At 36.1% G+C, this 19,156-nt stretch overlaps 1 protein-coding gene across 1 annotated transcript in view; it reads left to right on the forward strand.

Moving 5' to 3' along the window:
* Positions 1-18,775, forward strand: part of LOC149775020 (tetratricopeptide repeat protein 38-like) — a 35,907-nt gene extending 17,132 nt beyond the window's left edge. The window contains exons 5-13 of the mRNA XM_089944534.1: positions 1,599-1,772; positions 3,101-3,176; positions 3,751-3,870; positions 6,571-6,669; positions 7,359-7,440; positions 8,793-8,958; positions 9,547-9,703; positions 13,789-13,862; positions 16,687-18,775. Of these exons, the coding sequence (XP_089800660.1) occupies positions 1,599-1,772; positions 3,101-3,176; positions 3,751-3,870; positions 6,571-6,669; positions 7,359-7,440; positions 8,793-8,958; positions 9,547-9,703; positions 13,789-13,862; positions 16,687-16,777 (1,039 nt within the window). The 3' untranslated portion in view covers positions 16,778-18,775. The remainder of the gene's footprint in view (positions 1-1,598; positions 1,773-3,100; positions 3,177-3,750; positions 3,871-6,570; positions 6,670-7,358; positions 7,441-8,792; positions 8,959-9,546; positions 9,704-13,788; positions 13,863-16,686) is intronic.
* The last annotated feature ends 381 nt before the right edge of the window (positions 18,776-19,156 follow it).

The raw sequence follows: 19,156 nt of genomic DNA on the forward strand, positions 1-19,156 counted from the left end.
AAATACTTGCTGGAGACGGTGAAGTACTATATCATGGTGTATTGTGTCAAATGCTGCAGACAAATCAAGGAGGTTGAGGACTGTAATCTTTCCGCTATCCAATGTCATTAGCTACTTTTAGAAGAGTCGTTTCAGTACCGTGGCAAAGGCGATATACTGATTATATATTGCTTAAAAGACTGTTTGAATTTAGATGAGATACAAGCTGGGATAGAACAACCTTTTCTAAGATTTTTTATATGAATGGGAGATTAGAAACTGGGTGGTAGTTCTTTAAATCGTTATGGTCTAGTGATGGTTTCTTCAGCAGAGGCTTTACAATGGCAGTTTTGAAAAATGATGGGAATTCCCCGGATGAGAGAGAGGTATTAATAACATCAGTTAGTGAAGGCAATACTGGATCTAAGAACTCAAGCAGCAGTGAAGTTGGAATTGGATCAAGTTCACCTGACTTTGGTGCACTCTTCATCAGGATTGTACGTACGAAATTCATAGAGACAAGTTCAAATGCTGCTAATGGTTGCCGCTCAAATTCTGTATCCCAACTGTATGGTGACGACGAGTCAATTGAAATCTTCATATTAAAACTGGTTTTCAAACATTTTCTAAATGTTCAATTTCCTTCAAAAAAATATCTTGTTGTTGATTGTGTTACTATTAATATCAGTAATAGTAGTAGTAGTAGTAGCAGTAGTAAACAGAAACGTTATTTCTTATAATTTCTCTTTAGTTTGTAGTCTCTTGCTGAGAATGTACAACGTTGTCTTGCCTTCTAGTCTTTTATTGAGATTCCGCACGTTAGTCCAGTAAAACGATTACTTGCATGACTAATGACTATTTGAGGATTTGTTTATTTCTCATAACATCTCGTACATTATGGAGCAACATTAGATGCCCTTCTTAGGACAGAAATAGAGCAGACATTTGGTTTCAATTATAATCTCTAAAATAGTTCAGTCAAAATATGCGAGACGGTTCTTTAAAGAGCAGGGCCTTTTTTTAACAAAATGCAGACTTGATGAGATGCAATAGCGATTTCTCGTTTTGTCCGTCAATGCAGCGGAAGCAGTGGTAACACAGCTACTGCTTCATCGAATCTGAAAACCATGGGGTCGGTGGTTAGACACAAGCCCAGGCCACACTGTCATGGCAGCCTTGGTATGTCCACTGAAAGGCACCTAGTTCTATTTCATCGATTTGATGAAACTAATAATGAGCTAAAATACCTTTAAAACCATGACAAAAAATCAAGTTCAGCCTCTGACAAAAATGTTTTGTAAGAGTTTCCTACATTCGAGAAAGACACTTTCAGTTAAAAACCATGCGTACTTTGTCGGAGCACACGGTACAATAAACAAACAAACAAACAGAAAACAAAAATAAAGCGTCTAATCAGTTATATAAAGATGGTTTTGCTTGCGAGGTTCTATCATTTGAAGGAAACGCTTTAAGTTTTAAATGTCGCGTTCATTATTGGAGTGCAGGGTTTCCTCCGATTGAGTTTTGTAAAGTTCGGGGGGGGGGGGGGGCACAGAGACCAGACTCTTTATATCATCTTACATTCAAGTCATATCTGAATACTGAAAGCTTCGTTTCAGCGAAATGGCGAAGGCATGTGACGTTTGGGAATCCATTCTGTTGTATAATCCACTCGACATCTTGGCGCTGAAGTTCGCTCATGACTCGTATTTCTATCTGGGATTATCTAGTCAGATGAGAGACAGCATTGGTCGTATCCTTCCACACTGGAAACCAGACATGCCACTTTACGGGTACGACATCGCCATTTTACTATGTAGTAGTAGTTGTTGTAGCAGTAGTAGTCATATTAGCAGTAGTAGTAGTACCTGCCAAATTTTTTATGGAACATTATAAGAAGGATAATTATAACTGAAAACCAGTTCCACCAAGCAGCCAAAAATCTTAATGGAAGCATTTACTTTCAAGTTCTACAAATAAATTGTATTTCATTTGATAGAAATAAGAATTGATGAAACATTTATAATTCTATGTAATATTATATAGGATTGACTGATGGTTTTTTATTCGTTTTAGTACTGTATGTGTCACTGGAATATATTTGTGACATACATGATTACATGCGTCAGTGATCACTAGGCAGAAAACATTAAAATCATGTGGATAAATGTTTACCAATAACTTTGGCGCATAAAGTTTTCGTCCACATTCTTTGCAATTAAAGACACAAGACTCTCTCTCTCTCTCTCTCTCTTTTATATAATATTTTGCTTAAGGCTTTCTATATGGTCATGTACCATTAAGCTTTTAAGGGATTGATTTCACACTTAGACCATATATGGAATAAGTATTTGTATTTTATGTTCACTCACACACACACATATACACACACACGCGCGCGTTCTCTCTCATCAATTAGACTATGTAACGGTTTCTGTATAGTCACAAATTACAGCTAATATTTAGCCAGGAGAATCAGTCCGAATTGCCTTTTCAACTCCATGCCTCACACCTCTCTGTAACTCTTGGATAAAGATAAGGTGATTTTGAAATTGTTCTAAAGTTTTCAGTTAAAGTTCGTCTGTACGCTCGCGTGTTCCACACCTTTAGAGAGTTAGCTATCATACTTGGACTGTAGAATAACCTCTGTTTTTATATCATGGCATCTCAGTTCATCCTCTAACCATTCTGCAAAGTCGCGATCATTTAAAGTTCCTTTGTAAGTGTTTGGTTGACGTTTTACAGTATGGTGATGAGTTTGAAACCTATGGAGTAATAGCCGTTATGCTCTGGCTGCATAAACAGTTTCCTTTGAAATCCACGTACTCCTATCCTCGTTCTGACCCTTGGACATGATCAGTATCTTTCGACAGTCTAAGCTATGTTTTTTGTCAACGTTTATGTCATAATAAGCCCCAAACCCTGGTAATATTAGGTTCATGTCTGAGATGTAGAAAAAGGGAGTTTTACCATGGCATATGTATGCACTCCTATCAGTCATCTGACCATCAGATAAATGCAAAGTCGTGGTTATTTGAAAATAAAATGTTCATGTACATGTATCAGTTAGCAGAGCATGCAAGGCGCATAATTCGTTTGAGTCTCTTGTTGTTTGATACAGGTACCTGCTAGGTATGCATTCCTTTGGTCTGGAGGAGACAAACTTGTATCAAGAGGCAGAGAAAACTGCAAAGAAGGTGAAAATAGTTTCTTATTTTGAACGCATTCTATGTTATGAAGGAAAAATACTAATATCTTTTACTTTGATACAGTATGCAAAGCTAAAGATTTATCTCATAGTCCAACCCAAGCAAATCATACACCTTGCTGATAGTTATTACATCATGAGCGTACTGAGTCATATAATATAGCAAAGAAAGAAAACTCAACAATTTATATCGATTTCTTACTGAAGACGCCATCAAAACCAATCATACCTAATTCATACGTCTTCAGATTGAACACAATAGTTTTTGTAAAAGGACCAATGTAAAGTAATATGGCAGGAGAAGCAATATTTAATGTTAAAGCTGGTAATATATTCCAAAGTGCTAATTACGTTTTAGTTTTGTTCAATAAACTTTAGTTTTTCATAGAGCAAAGATTATAACTGATAAAATTATGAGAAGAAAAGCTAAATATGTACAAGGCGAAAAAGACTAACGTATCTCGAGAAGAAACAACTTTTGGTAGAAATACATAATGTATTAATATTGGTATTATGGCTTGAATTGTAAAGAAGATGATTGTCAGAGATTGCTCTTTTATCAGGGACTAGAATTTAACCGCAACGACGCCTGGTCGACTCACACCATTGCTCACGTCATGGAAATGACGGGGCGACATGATGAAGGTATTCGATTCATGTCTGGTACAGAGAACGATTGGGCTGTGAGTATATATTTACTGCCATTTGTTTTACCTGTTTCTTTAACTTCATGTTCATCTGTTTCAACACAAAATCAACAACAAATAAATGAAATCCTTTTGAAAATATAATTTACCCTTGAAGGCCCTGGTATTTGCGTTATGATGCCAGTTAACAGACGTCAATTGGAAAACCGGGCTTAAACCCGTGACGTGTAATGGAAATTATCTAGCCCAACACCTAGCAGAACAATACTCAAATCAAGGACCTCATGACTACAAAATAAGAGTGCTACCGCTGCTCAGTCATAGCTCTGTTGATATATCCTGAATCAGTTTCCGGTACTTGGAACAAATCAACAAATCAATTATCTTGGTTCTTGACTTCATGTCTAAATCTTCAAATGCTACAACCGAAGAATTCTCAAAATATTCTTAGAAGCGTATATGTGATACTTTTATTATTGATATCGTCTTATTGTAAAATTAGAATGTCTTAAAGAATTTTCCATCAATATTATCTCGAAAGATATGCTGAATGAGCGTCGAATACATTAATGCCTTTAATTGCAACCTAAATTCTAACTTCATATGCTGATTGGCTGATTCCCAATGATGACTTCATGATATTCAAACAACAGGTTCTGGATGGGAAATTGTCATATTCATTCATGTCGTTATTATATTCTGAGAGTATCGTTTGGTTGACTGGTCCCAGTGGTGACTATATAATTCTCAAAAAGCAGTTTCTGGTTGACTGTTTTCTAAGGAGAACATACTTGTTTTATTTAGATAACAGCTTCGGCTTGGCCAATTCCTATTGCTGAATTTATATTCTCATGACATCTCTTAATTTGCTATTTCCCGATGATACCATCATTATATTCAAACCTCAGACTCTAGCTCTCTATTTAGAAATGAGGATGTAATAATGTTCGCATATAAGGTTCTGGTTGGCAATGTTTCACTGACCAGGTGATTATATTCAGATAGAAAGTTCCGGTTGGACAGTTCTTAGTGAAAAGGAGATGATGGACTTCCAGATCTTCGTCTGCGCTATCTACATCTGTTTAAATAATGTGCTAATTATACCACTGACACAAGACAGCGAATATAAATATGCAGCTTCACAACAAGTTATTCTTATATTATACTATTAAAATGTAGCATCAATTGAGAACACAGAGCAAGTGTTTTAAAGCGAAAATGCAGCTATTTTTCTGTTTTGCCTTTAGAACTTCATTTCTGACCTAAACGTTTAAGAAAGGAAAATCAAAAGGTTTGGTTAATAGAAATAGAAACAAAACATGGCCTTCAAGTAGAAACGTAAATAAATATGAACACCAATACTGTACTACTCGATGGGGATTCAGAACGTTGTAGATCTTAGAGTGCTATACTACAGAGTTCTTTTCCTAGTAACCATTACGTCAAGTACATGCCATGAAAGTACTCCCCATGCACATCTTCAAACTTTATCAGTTTTTTTGTCCAATTATTAAATTTCATTCTGTTTTCACATTTTGGTATGTTTTCCATACACTGGAAAATTGCCCTTACAACTGCATAGTGGCTTTCACATCATCTGTTCCTCAAAATATGTTTGATAACAAGATTCAGCAAAAAATCATTTGAAGTCAAATAAGGTCAAATTGGAGGATATGGCAAAGTTTGGATTCTGTACCCCTTCATAAAGTCGGTCAAGATTGCGGAATGTACACGCTGATGCGTTGTCATCGAGCAGGTGCATACTTCCGGTACCGGTTTGCAAGGGTAGTTCGATAGTGTTACGCAACTTATGGCAATACTTTGGAGGCATCATCAACTACGAGCGTCACTAGAACCAGGTATTTGGCATCAAAAAATATTATGAATAGAACGTTCTTGATAGTCATTCTAAGTTTAAGCGATTTGTAGTCTCTGCTAGTTTTCTCCTATTCCGACTTTATTATTTTCACTTCTGTCTTCATAAACGTAAATTTATGCGACAACCTAATTCTAATGTTTCTGGACGTACTGTCATATCTGGCGGGTACGCTTCTAATGATTTCATCCTAAGTCAGTTAGTGATAGACCTGAGACCCATCTTTCACATACACTTCTGGGCTTTGAATGATTCTCTCGTAATGCCCTGCAGACAAAATTATCTTCTGTTGTGTTTGGAACATCTTCATCAATTGTATCCAGCACAACCGCCACTTCCCGGTCACCAATCGGAGACAACGGTCTTCCAGAATGTGGGTCATCTTCCATGGATTTACGATGAAATCGCCTTAAAAGGGTATGGTAGCACATAAAATTATATCCGTATACTTTATTCAAATCGGCCTTGATCTGAGACGCTAAGAATCGTAAGAGAGCGTGGATTTTGCTGTATGATCCTTGCTCAGTAGTTTAATTTGTCTGCTCCGATATTTCCATGTCACTATTATTTACCAGTGGTTCGTCGCACTCATACATCTGACTGGTTCAAACAAACAATTATGTCATAAAAAATACTTAAAACCTTTAAAAACTGCCCCATATACATTGATGTAATATATTCTAGTCAGTAGTAACAGATTGTTTTCTTTTCAGAAGACACATAGATTACCTCAGTAGAAATAAAATGATACAAACTCAAGATAATGATCATTTTCAAGTAATATTGACAAGAATTTCTTCTTTAAACCCAAATGAATATGTACTAATCTACCACCGTTCATATTAAATGTGTCTCCTTAGAAAACTGGAATGCTGGCCTGTCACAACTATTGGCATTGGTGTGTGTACAACATAGAGAAGGGCAACTATGAAGAGGCACTGGGCATCGTGGATTCACAGGTACATTCTTCACATCTTGGGGCTAATGAATTTCTTACATATTTCAGTATCATTGTTTGCAAAGTCTCTAGCACAGATATTGTCCAGAAAAGTTTTAAAATTGAATATATTAACTTACTTTTCAAGCATGATTGTGATGGTCTAAGGAACTGAAGTCTCAAACATGTGGGTGACAAAAACGAGTCGTCCTAATTGTGTTCGATAGATACGATCAACCAGTTAACATTAGACTGTCCAGATTAGCTCATATACGTATGATTTTCATATCTATGTTTGGAATTCTTGCAAAATAAAACATCGGGTGGATGCCATTATACACATTTATGAAACACGCAATAATTAAAGGTTACATTCATCACTGTTGGATATCATCTACACGTCTTTCGTCTATTATCACTGACAGTATTGCAGAACAAGGTATGTTTAAAACTATGTGATATTTAAATTTTTGTGGGTTTTTTTTGTGTGTTGAATGTACCATGATGGACGAGGAAGCTAGGAAGCTCACTCGGAAGAAGTGTTCCTCTCTTTAAGATATCGTTTTGACTGAATTAGCTCTGAATTAGGCAAATTGTCCTCGCATCACTGCACTTCTGAATAGGTTGTGATATAATTCATTTCATTTACTATAAATAACGTAAAATAATTTAAAATTAAATTATTTTCGATCCGACTTTGTTTGTACACAGATTTTGCCTAGAGCTAAAGCATCTGGAACCATACTGGATAATGTGGATGCCTGCTCAATACTGTACCGATTGGAAATGGAAGGTAAACACTTCTGATACGTGGCATTAGTTGACAATAATGAAGACGAAAATGACAGTAGAACAGGAGATCAAATTTATTCCCATGGAATTTATACGTTATCCTCATCTCCTATTTGTGGTCTATTGTGGGCTCTGTCAATTTTTATTTACGGCCTGTTTTTTCAGGAAATGATATTACAGGATAAAGTCATCGTGTGTCTTTATATTTGTACAGTTTTTCATATAAAGTAGTTTGATGTTTGAGTTAGCGCCATGTTTTTAGGATATAAAATGCATTTCTAGTTGTTATATCTTTAGAGCCTGCGGGGACATAGCGGGTAGCATATCCCCATAGCGGGGAGCATATCCTGGTGAGCTGATGTGGTGTGTCTGTTCGCATATTACTTTACTCGGTGTTTATACGCCGTTAAACAACAAACGAATCATTAAACCTCTGTGGAGTCGCATCAACGTTTGATACTAGTCTTCCGTTAACCTATTATTCAGTAATGTGTATAAATTCTTTCTGCTGACAAACGATAAACAACCTAGAGTTCAAATTGTCTTCTCCGGAACGGGGCGTTAAGAAATAAAATGAATCAGACGACTGAACCATTAGATCCATGCCCTCCTAAACTGTACAAGACAAAAAATTTGTCATAGAGTGATTGAACCTGTTTGTGATAGGTTTAGCGTAATGTTTGAGCAACATTTGATATATTTTTTTTATTATGGAATCATATTGTTCCGTTTGCTTTCTGTATCTTACCGTTTTCTAAACGTGCCTTTGTTGTGTGATGTTTTATAGCGTTTCAGAGCGTGCCACGACACACTGTATCTGAAACCAGCCCTATAAGAATCTTTCCTTATGGTTTGGTTAACGTACTGTCTACTATTGTATCTTCATGTAGTATCTCCATACCATAAACGTCTTTTCATGTAATTGACCTATATTGAAATAATAATCAAACTTTTAGGATATATGTATGTAACATAATCATATACTTTAAGGAACCTTTTCTCAATATTGAAACGAAATCAATGGTGCTTAAACAGAAACAAGGTCATAGTCACAATACAAGCAGTATCAAACTGGTCAGGATCTCTGTCAAGCCGATTTAGAGTCTAAATGCTAATTAAACGCGGATGTCTAAAATCAAACCGATATAGATCCCATATGGCGGTTGGATTAACATGCATAGTGTCATGCCGACATGTTCAAATATATCTGACAGATCATCCCATTGTGTCGTTGCTGCTAGGCCATGCCATAAATTAAAATCAAGATACTTTGCACTTGAAGTGTAAAGTCCGAATCACAGTACTGTTTTGTATGTTTCATTACAAGAAACAAATTTACATTTGTTATTCAAGGCGCAAACGTGAAGGACCGATGGCAAGATCTTTACGAGATCTGCAGATCCCACACTGATGACCACATCTTGGTCTTCAATGACATTCACATCCTTATGTCTTTTCTGGGAATCAAGGATAAAAAGGCCACACAAAAAATGATGGATTCAATTCGAGAATTTATTAGGTAAGTTAAAACTTGCTCTATTTTCTAATTCGGGTTTCAAAAACAGAGTACTTCAGAGTCGTTGTAGAAAACAAATTGTTTATTTATGATTCTATGTTCCTTGCAAGATGTTGTTAACTTGTGTCCATGAATTGTTGTTTGCAAACAGTTTTGGTTGAAAATGTTTCCAAATTGACGTGGATTGTAATCTCTTTTCATGCACAAAGAAGCTCAATATTTGCAAGCCATAAATTTGTATCATACAAGTTACCTCCCTTTAGAGCTTGCGGTAGCTTGAACTAACATTTTTTAAAGTTAAAAAAGATTTTCCAGAACTAGTTGTCAGTTGACTGATAGTAAATGTTTAGTTTGTTTACAAAAAGGAAAAGTATCTAATTTGACCTCCTAACAACGAAAGCGGTATTACAGCATGTAAAACGACCATATTAAAATGAGCAGATTAAAATATATATTTTACGAAGCAGTCATCTTAAGAATGCTACATCCTATGGAAAAACACAAAAATCTTTCTTTAAGAAAATGTATTACATCACCAATTGTTTGCCTGATGAAATTATATGAAATGAAGAACTGTGCTGATGATTTCAGAATTGGCAAGGGAGACAACCGTAATATGACCGCTTCAGTCGGGCTGCCTATTTGCGAGGCGCTGATTGCCTATGACGATGGAGACTATGCCAAGGCGACAGAGTTGATGTATCCAATAAGATACAAGATAGTTACCATTGGAGGCAGTCATGCACAGGTACGACAACAATCTTCAAATGAGTATCAGTACCTTCCGATAAATAGGCTGAATGTCCTATGTAATTAATAAATATTAGAGACCAGGAAATTATTAAATGGTATAGGACGGGAATTTTAGTAGAAGATGGGTAGAGAAATAAATGATCATGATAGCGAAATTAATGAATTAGATAGTTTTAAATTTCAATAAATAGCAGAGATAGCGAAATGAATAAATAAAAGAGGCAAACAAGTTTTTGAATAGTAGAGGCAGGGAAATTAAGAAATAGTAGAGAAAGGGCAAGCTACTAAACTGCAAATTGACGAATAATAATAGTAGTGGTTGCGAAATTAATAAATGGAAATAGGTAATTAACAAATAGTATAGGTAAGGAAATTAATTAATGGTTAGTGTAGATTAATTGTAAAGTAACAGAGAAATTATGAGTAACCAATATCTCTTCGAACAAAATTTAAACGGTATTAAAAAAATCAATTTAATAAATTCTTCTTCTGCGTGTCACGTCCTTAAAGTAACTTTGACTACGGGTACTCTTGCTTGGAATTCATTAAATAGTTGACCACATGCTAACTGACCGGATGAAAAATATAAAGTTGTCTAAATAGAGTAGGTCTGTTGAATAATATCACTTCGACATTAGAAAAGAAACGGAAAACTTTCTATCTAATCTTACAGAGACAGATAAGTGTCATCGTTAGGAGACTTGAAAATTTAAAAATTGCTTTGAACAAAACTGAATAAAATTGTAAGTGTAAAATCTCGATAATAATTCGTCTCATGCAGACTTTTATCTGTTACCTGCCAAACGGTTATTTTCTCCTTCGAATATGTTCTCCTATCATACTTAATTAAAGTTAGCAATATCAGCTATACCACCTCATGAATCCATTCCTCCAAGAGATGAATATTCGCCTTTTCTTTATTTATGATATAGACAAAGGGCAATAACTCTTGTCCATTTCCTATCCTTGTGGCCTACAAGTGGCTCTACTTTTAAGATTTCGCCAGGGAAATCCATTTAAGATTTGTTCTACTTTTCATCCTATCCATTAAGGATTTTTTTAATGTTCGGATGTATTAAGTACGGGTTGAATACGTTTTCTTTTTAATTTTAATTTTGACTCATTATGTGAATTGTTTTACCTGTGCGGACTTAGAATCTCCGTTCTTCGACCTCATTGTTCGACCTCATTGCTCTACAGCGTTACATTGTAGCAGAATGTGACGAACCTCGTGTTAGCACGCACTATTTACCACCCTAGGTATAGCGGGTGTGTCAGGCGTTCTTAATGCAGTAAATTTAACAATGTTTTTTCTCATGTTCAGTGTGTCAATCGTTGGTTAGGTGCAGCGTGTATGCCAATTGGTCAGCGAATACATGGTCGACAGTTATAAGAAAAGCCTACAAAACGAGAAGTGACGGTGCATCAAAGGACCAAGAGTACTGGTGTGTCACACTCAATTTACACTGAGAAAGCCATTACGCCTGGAGGGAATGAGCAAGTTGTGACTTCTCCTCTACAGTCTACACCGTCTCTGGAGTTACAGCTGCGTCGATTGGTACAACTAGCAAAGATAACGTTGAATACTCCCCCTTCTTTTTAACTTCTGTTTCAGTTGAATTTCGAAGCTTTGGGTAGTTTCCACCCTATTGTAGACAGCCTAGTTGTAGTAAGTCTCCCCAGGTCCGAGAATGAATTTCGGACCTGTAAGTCCAAGCGCATGCGTTTTATAATTGACTTGAATAAGCCGTGCCGTGTAGCCGCACCTCAGTTTTGATGCATTCTCAGTTGCCGACCGCATCGTTCATCCGTCTTGCTCTCCATCAATACCATCCAGTGGCAGAAGGGCTTCCGTTCATATCGTTAAATGCCTCGTCAAGTGAAGCCATGGATTGTCCACATTACCAGGTATTTTATTGATAGTACTGTCCGTTCACATAGCATTGCCATTCCTGCGGCAGTAGAACCTATACTACACTGCCGTTTATACCCACAACACCAGTACTTGCAGTTTTTGATCTCGACCAGCCGTATGCCTCGATTAAACGACTACATCCTGCGAACATGGATAACCATATGCTCACAGCGTACCTTCATGGACGATACCATGACAGTCTTAGAGATACCGTCAATGAACAATCAAAATGTCATTATATCACGTCACACCTGTGTTACATCTCATTATGTGTACAAACAGGTCCTGGTACGTGTGTTCAGACTTTATCTATAGCAGACTGAGACAGTTTATAAAACATCTATTTCTCTCTGTTATTCCTGGGAAAGAGGACATAACCCGTTCAAGCCCTCTCTTCGTGGTTTTAATGGGTAATAAGCACGGCATACTCTGTCATATCTCTAGAACATAGTCGCCTCATGAAGATCTCTGCTCATAAGATAAGAGTAATCTCGTCAAGCCTTGCCTTTGACTGTCGTATCGTATCAAAGATATAGTTGTTGCGTTCCGTTGACACGCACATTTAATCTCCTCGAGTTTTTACCTAATGGACATGGCTACACAGCGACAAATTCTGGATCTAGTAGACTAAGTCTCAGTCGCACAAGCAGCTTCCAGACCAAGTTGACAAAGTATAAGCTCCGAAGAAGCACCCTGCGCAAGTTTCGCCCAATTAGCCCATAAATGTTATGTGGTAAGAATATAGCATTATTTCTTATTCCCAGATATAACCACGTTACCTCCGGTTGTGCTGCTTGCAATTTATGATAATGTGTTAACCTTCATTCGGAAACCCTATCTTCTTCTCTCAGAAGTTAGCCGGGGTATTTGTATGATGCTCAACATTCCCTCCGCCAATTACCTACTCTCCTAACGTTAATGTGATGGGGAACATATCTGAAAGAGAATGCAAATTTTGTCCGTAATTTATGTTTCTCCTAAAACACTTAGCCCATCTTATTATCGTAATACCCTCCCATCCTGCCCGCATTGCGATCATTCCGTTACACGATCTTTCGCTCAGCTTCAATCTAGCGCCGCATATACGCTGTAAGGGACGGTGCTGGTTATGAGGTATTGTACCTTATCTATATAATATGACAGATACGATCAATTCTCGTCTTTTGGAGGGCTGGATTCGGGAGGTGTTTGGGCCTATATTCATAACGTTCTTGTGATCGTGTATTCTAGAAGAAACATAATTTACTGACAAAATTGCTTTTGCTTTTTTATTGTCAATTTGTCAATATATATGCTGTTCTTTTTTGTTAATGACGAGGGATTACGATAGACATAGCTTTTCCAGCTATAGAACACATTTGCTGTTGATAAAGATGGATAATGATAAGCATAAGTTTGTAAGTTTGAGGACGCTATTGCTGTTGTTGATTATCGATTACATTAGTCGTAGCTTTGTGAGATATAGAAGACATTTGCTGTAAAGGTGATCTTTTTGGTGATGATGGATTACGAAAGAGATAACTTTGTCATGTATAGGACAATTGTGCTGCTGCTGCTGATGTATTACGACAGACATAGCTTTGTCGGGTATGTGACACATTTGCTGTTGACGACGATTGATTATGACAGATATTTCATTGATGGCGATGGATTACGACAGACCAATATTTGACCTATCTTTGCTTGGTATAGGACACGTTTTCTCTTCGTAACGAAGGTTTATGAAAGACATAATTTTAACAATTATAAGATAGAGTTGCTGTTGATGTAGATGAATTTCGAACACAAGCAGCTTTGTCAGGTATAAGACATATTGGCTGTTATGCACGGGGAATAAGGACAGATAGAACGTATCCAAATATAGAACACCGTTCATGTTAATGACGATCAATGTATGTCAGGTAAATAACACATGAGGCATTGATGACAACAGATTACGACACACATGCTTTTCCAGGTATACATATTTGTTGTTAAGATGATCGTTGCTCTTGACAATGGATTATAACAGACAAAGTCTTCTCATATATTGGACGTGTTTGCTGTTAATTTGATCTTTTATCTAAAATAGGATATAAACGTCAATTTTAGTAAATGTTGTCAAAGTTAACCTTATGTACCAATTTGAATGGTTTACGAAATAGAGGAGTTTTGTGTACTTCTAGAGAGAGTTATTTAACCAGTTCCTTATACATGCTGCACTCAAGTCCCCAAAGCAAGAACACCATAAACTTGCAAGGTAATTCTCTCTCTCTCTCTCTCTCTCTCTCTCTCTCTCTCTCTCTCTGGTGCGCGCGTCCTCTCTTGTGTATAAAACGCAAGATCCCAACCAGTTGATTAAGATCACATTCTTCTTCCACTGAATTCGCTTAAGTTTGCAAATTCATTTAACTCCGACGTAGACCTATGCATTTGCATCTGCGGTATTATCCCTTGAAAGAAATGGAATAACAGTACACTCTGCTCCCTTTGCAATACACCATTCCTCCATTACATTGTACCCTTCCCTCCTTACAGTGTCATGCGGAAGGTCGCGGGTTCGAACCCCGGCCGAGTTATACCAAAGACTTACAAAAACGGTACTAACAGCTTCCTCGCTTGGCGCTGAACATTAAGAGGTTAGTGTTAGGACTGGTCGGCCTGATGTCAGGATAATGTGACTGGGTGGGACATCATGCTACATGTCTGCGGCATGATGCCCCATTGCTAGACATCATTATAAACTGTCACACTGCAGACATCGTAGCGATATGACTGAAACATTGTTAAAGCTACGTTAAAAATCTAAATCACTCACTCGCTTCTTACAGTGCCCTCTACTCCCTTTTCTATTGCACTGTGCACCCTTCACTTACTTACAATGCATTATACTCCCTTTGGAGTGCATCATAGCTCCATTTTGGTGTTCCACTCACTCCTGACAATGAATTATGATCCCTTTTAGTACACCTTGCTCTCCAATTCACTCAACCTCAGATTCCTTCAATTGATTGTCTCTGCACAAATAAATATTCCATTAATATCAATAACGTTCTAACATTTTACCGCATTTTAGGACCTTTATATTAGTTTCCTAATTGTGTGCTGTTCTTTATCTTTGCATCTGTATTACGAGTCTATGTTCTAAAAATATGTAACGGAAAAGAGTAAAATGCGACAAGCATTGTAAAATTCAACAAATAATTTATTTCTCTAAAATACAAAGTGAACATGAAAGTGTACTGTGAATTAATTCCAAAATAATCATAGAATTACAGACACAAGTCCTAAATATAAAAGTTCTGAATTAGTGGAAATCCAAATTAAGTCCAACGCTGAAGGTGTTGATGTGCATGTGGCGGTCTGTATTGTGTTGTTGTACCAACAGCCTTTTGTTCAAACACAGTACTATAATTCCAGGTTTGAATTCACTATAAATCCTAGTGAATGTCTCTGTCCAAGAATATTATTTTTTATGAGCACTGTATTTCCAGAAAAAATAATCACTCAATTAAATAATTTAAAGAAATAAATTCCAGCTCAAATGAACTTCTTTGCAAATGAAAATAACACAAAACTGATTATGCTAGATCTTAAGGCACGAATGAATAATCTTTCCAGCAAAAGATTACATAGTCGTCAACTTGACCTTAGGTTACCATTAACATTTTCTAGAAAGAAAACATTACCTAATGGAAAATAACCTCCTAGAAATTTCTTAATATTTACAAAATAAAATGTTTGTTATTATTAGAAAGTCAGTTACTAAAATTATAATATATAACCTATAATATGTCAGGTACATCTGGTAAACTGTAGGGGAATTCCAATAGCCTATTAATACTTATCCTGATATTAAACCCTTAAACAAAGATACTATTTTAGCTATGTGTATGTTGTTTACATAATAAAATTTAAAAAATCAATAATTCAGGTCAAGCAGGAAAAATTTGATTTTGGACAAGGTTAAGTCCAACATACAATGTTACATTTCATTAGCATATAATGAAATTTCAAAATGAAATTATGAAACCCTAACTAACCACCTAACAAACAACCTAACTAACAAGCAATGCAAATACATAATAGTCTGGTACTACTTCATATTTACATTTATTTGGAATTATTGATCTTTCTAAACTTTCTAGTACAATTCTCTATATTTAGTTTTCAATTGTATCTAGTAGAACTTCATATGCACATCTGTTTAAAAATGACTTTCTTCGTAAATTATTATCTATTTTGCATTGGTTATGTCTTCATTTAAGAACTTTACCTTTCATCAGTACCACATATCCACGATTATGCTGGCGTTTATTTTACTTCAAACGTAATACATACATACATCATGGATTTCTGCCTTTAAAAATAGATAAAATGTATTTGCAATTGTACTATATTATATAAACGTCATGCACAGTCTCTGAGCGATTTTGCTTCAAAACATGATTGTGTGTGATTATATTTCACAGGGCCAAAATACATGATGTAATGCCCCAAACGGACTTTTAGTCATATAGCATGGCCAAAATGCATGATGTAATGCCCAAACGGGCTTTATGTCATATGGCCAAAATGCATGATGTGATGCCCAATAAGCCAACCTTATTTGATGGTCCTGGAACAACACGGCATGCGTTTCCGACATTCTGCAGCACTCAAAAGAGTGACTAAATAAACGTTTTAGTATAAAACCAAACATGGAGACATGACGACACGATGTATTCATCAGACAACCACAACGTTGTAGAAAGAAACACAAAATGGAGAGAGAATGACAAGTTGTACTAATCAGCCAATCACAGAGCGATTGGCGTTTTCAAAAAGTGGCCAGTAGTTTTCAAACGTCACCGGTAGTTTTCAAAAGTCACCAGTACTTTTCCTTCATTATTAGCTACATTGATGTGTTTCATTTGGCGTCTTTATTTAAAATTGTCATTGATGCAATAAATACCCATTACATATATTTATTGGGAGTTCTGGCTACTTCTCTCTCTCTCTCTCTCTCTCTCTCTCTCTCCAAACATCCTTTGAATAGTTTTTCCCCATTTCCTAATAACATTGCTACATTTTATTTTCTTCAGGAATCTATTGATGGAACGGAAAGCCCTGAAACCATGCGCTCCTCTCACTGACCGGTTAATCGAGCGTGTTATGGCTATTCATATTGACTAATTATTAGTCAGGTTTACCTTGATTGTTGCATCGAATTGTGCTTAGTACCGGTATCTCTACGTCTGTATTCGCTGATTTCCACTGTAGGGTATAATGCAGTCATCTCTGCCAGACTTCAGATGAGAAATGCAGGTTTTAATACATACATAAACATGTATTCCTAATCTAACAAAGTACAAATTCAGTCGACATACTACAGTCTTGGCTTCAGAAAACAAAAGAAGATATGAAATCCTTCATTGCAGTAGATGGCAAATAGAAATTATGAATTTCCGGTGAAATTTAACATGGTGCAAACGTTTTTCGTTGGGCACAGCTCATTTCCAGACCTAGTGAGGCCACTGTATTAACAACTGGATAACAGTTCCGCCTAAAAATAAAAAAACACAACCCAACAAACACCAGACCATTTTCTACTACTGCATACAAATACGCAAAATATCACAAAACACAAGACCATATCCCAAACTATTGCATACCAACACGCATGCAAAACATCACAAAACTCAAGACCATATTCTTAACTATTGCATCCCAACACACGTGTAAAATATCAAAAGACACAAGACCATATCCCAAAATATTGCATACCAACACACATGCAAAATATCACAAAACAAAAAACCATATCCCTAACTATTGCATACCAACACACGTAAAATGTCACAAAACACAAGACCATATCCCTAACTATTGCATACCAACACACATGCAAAATATCACAAAACACAAGACCATATCCCAAACTATTGCATACCAACACACATGCAAAATATCACAAAACACAAGACCATATCCCTGACTATTGCATACCAACACACATGCAAAATATCACAAAACAAAAGACCATATCCCAAACTATTGCATACCAACACACGTGTAAAATATCAAAAGACACAAGACCATATCCCTAACTATTGCATACCAACACAAATGAAACATTTCACAAAACGCAAGACCATATTCTTAACTACAGCATGGAAAGAAAGAAAAAAGAAAATACCAGACTACTTCCACAACTACTGTCTGAAAAATAAAACAAAACTTGAAATGACAACTTGGTAAATCATGGCAAAAAACAACGCTCAGACCACAGTCTCAAATACTTTGTATATAAAAGGGAAAAACAACACTGCATTCGACATTACGGATAAAAGAAACCAATGAACCAAACAACCTTCGCAACTTCTATGTGAAAAACAAAAGCACCACAAAACCACTTAATACAATGCTGCATAAATCAAAAATAAACGAGACCATTTCTTTAAACATTTGCGTTTAGAGAATTTTCTGCAGAAGGTTAGAATGTGGCTTGGTGCTTTATTGGTTTTTGTTTTCATGCAGTGGTTGAGAATGTGATCCAGGTTGGATTTTTTTTTATTATTACTACTTGGTGCTTTTGATGCAGCAGCTGAAAAGGTGATTTTGTGTTGTTATTGTTAATTTTGATTGTTTTGTTGGTGCTTTTATGCAGGGTCTGAAAAAATGACATCTTTTTCTCCTTTGTCTTTTTTTTTTGCTTGGTTGGGGGTGTGTGCACTGTGCACTGTTTGCGAAAGTAATCTGGAGAATCCACAAACGGCAATTTATAATAGCATCGTCACTCAACGGCTAAAGTAATAGATCGTCAACAGTTCAGTTCTATTTATAATGCTTCTTTCTTCTTGGTCTCACGCAATTCCCCATTTTAGTAGATGCTATGAACAAGTATATTTTTGCATAAAAGGGTAATATTTTGATGTAATAACATGATACAATTAAGTTACATATTTCCTTTCGACAGTATACTCCTTTCTCGATAAAGTTAAATTGTCCCGTATGAAAGGACGGCTATATCTCAGATGACGTTTCTTCCTCATGGTTTGAGATTCTGGATGAGAGAAATGTAATATCTGTAATTTTATGTATGCATATTTTCTTTTGTCTGTGCATATTTTTAGTTTTTAGCGATAGACTCGATTTAGTATAAGATGGGTCGTTTTTATAGGAGCATTAAGGTGCCACTGAAATATAAATATTTACAGAATTAAGAAAATAAACAAGACTATTTGTCAATGACTTAAAATTTAGCTTATTCCTTTTTATGTTTTCCCCATATACCTTGTAGCCTAATTAAGGGTAAATAGTGAATAAGGTATTTGTCTGTTTACACTGCATAGAGAACGAAAAGGTAAAGAGTTTCCCCATTTTGTTTACACTGCATAGAGAATGAAAAGGTAAATAGTTTACCCATTTTGTTTATATTGCACAAAGAATGAAAAGGTAAAGAGTTTCCTCAATAATTGTTACAATGCATAAAATGAAAAGGTAAAAAGATTCCCCATTTTGTTTACACTGCGAAGAGAATAAAAAGGTACAGAGTTTCCCCATTTTGTTTAC

The sequence above is a fragment of the Sinohyriopsis cumingii genome, unplaced genomic scaffold (assembly GCF_028554795.1).
Source record: "Sinohyriopsis cumingii isolate HCF-2022 unplaced genomic scaffold, ASM2855479v2 utg000029l, whole genome shotgun sequence".
NCBI lineage: Eukaryota > Metazoa > Mollusca > Bivalvia > Unionida > Unionidae > Sinohyriopsis > Sinohyriopsis cumingii.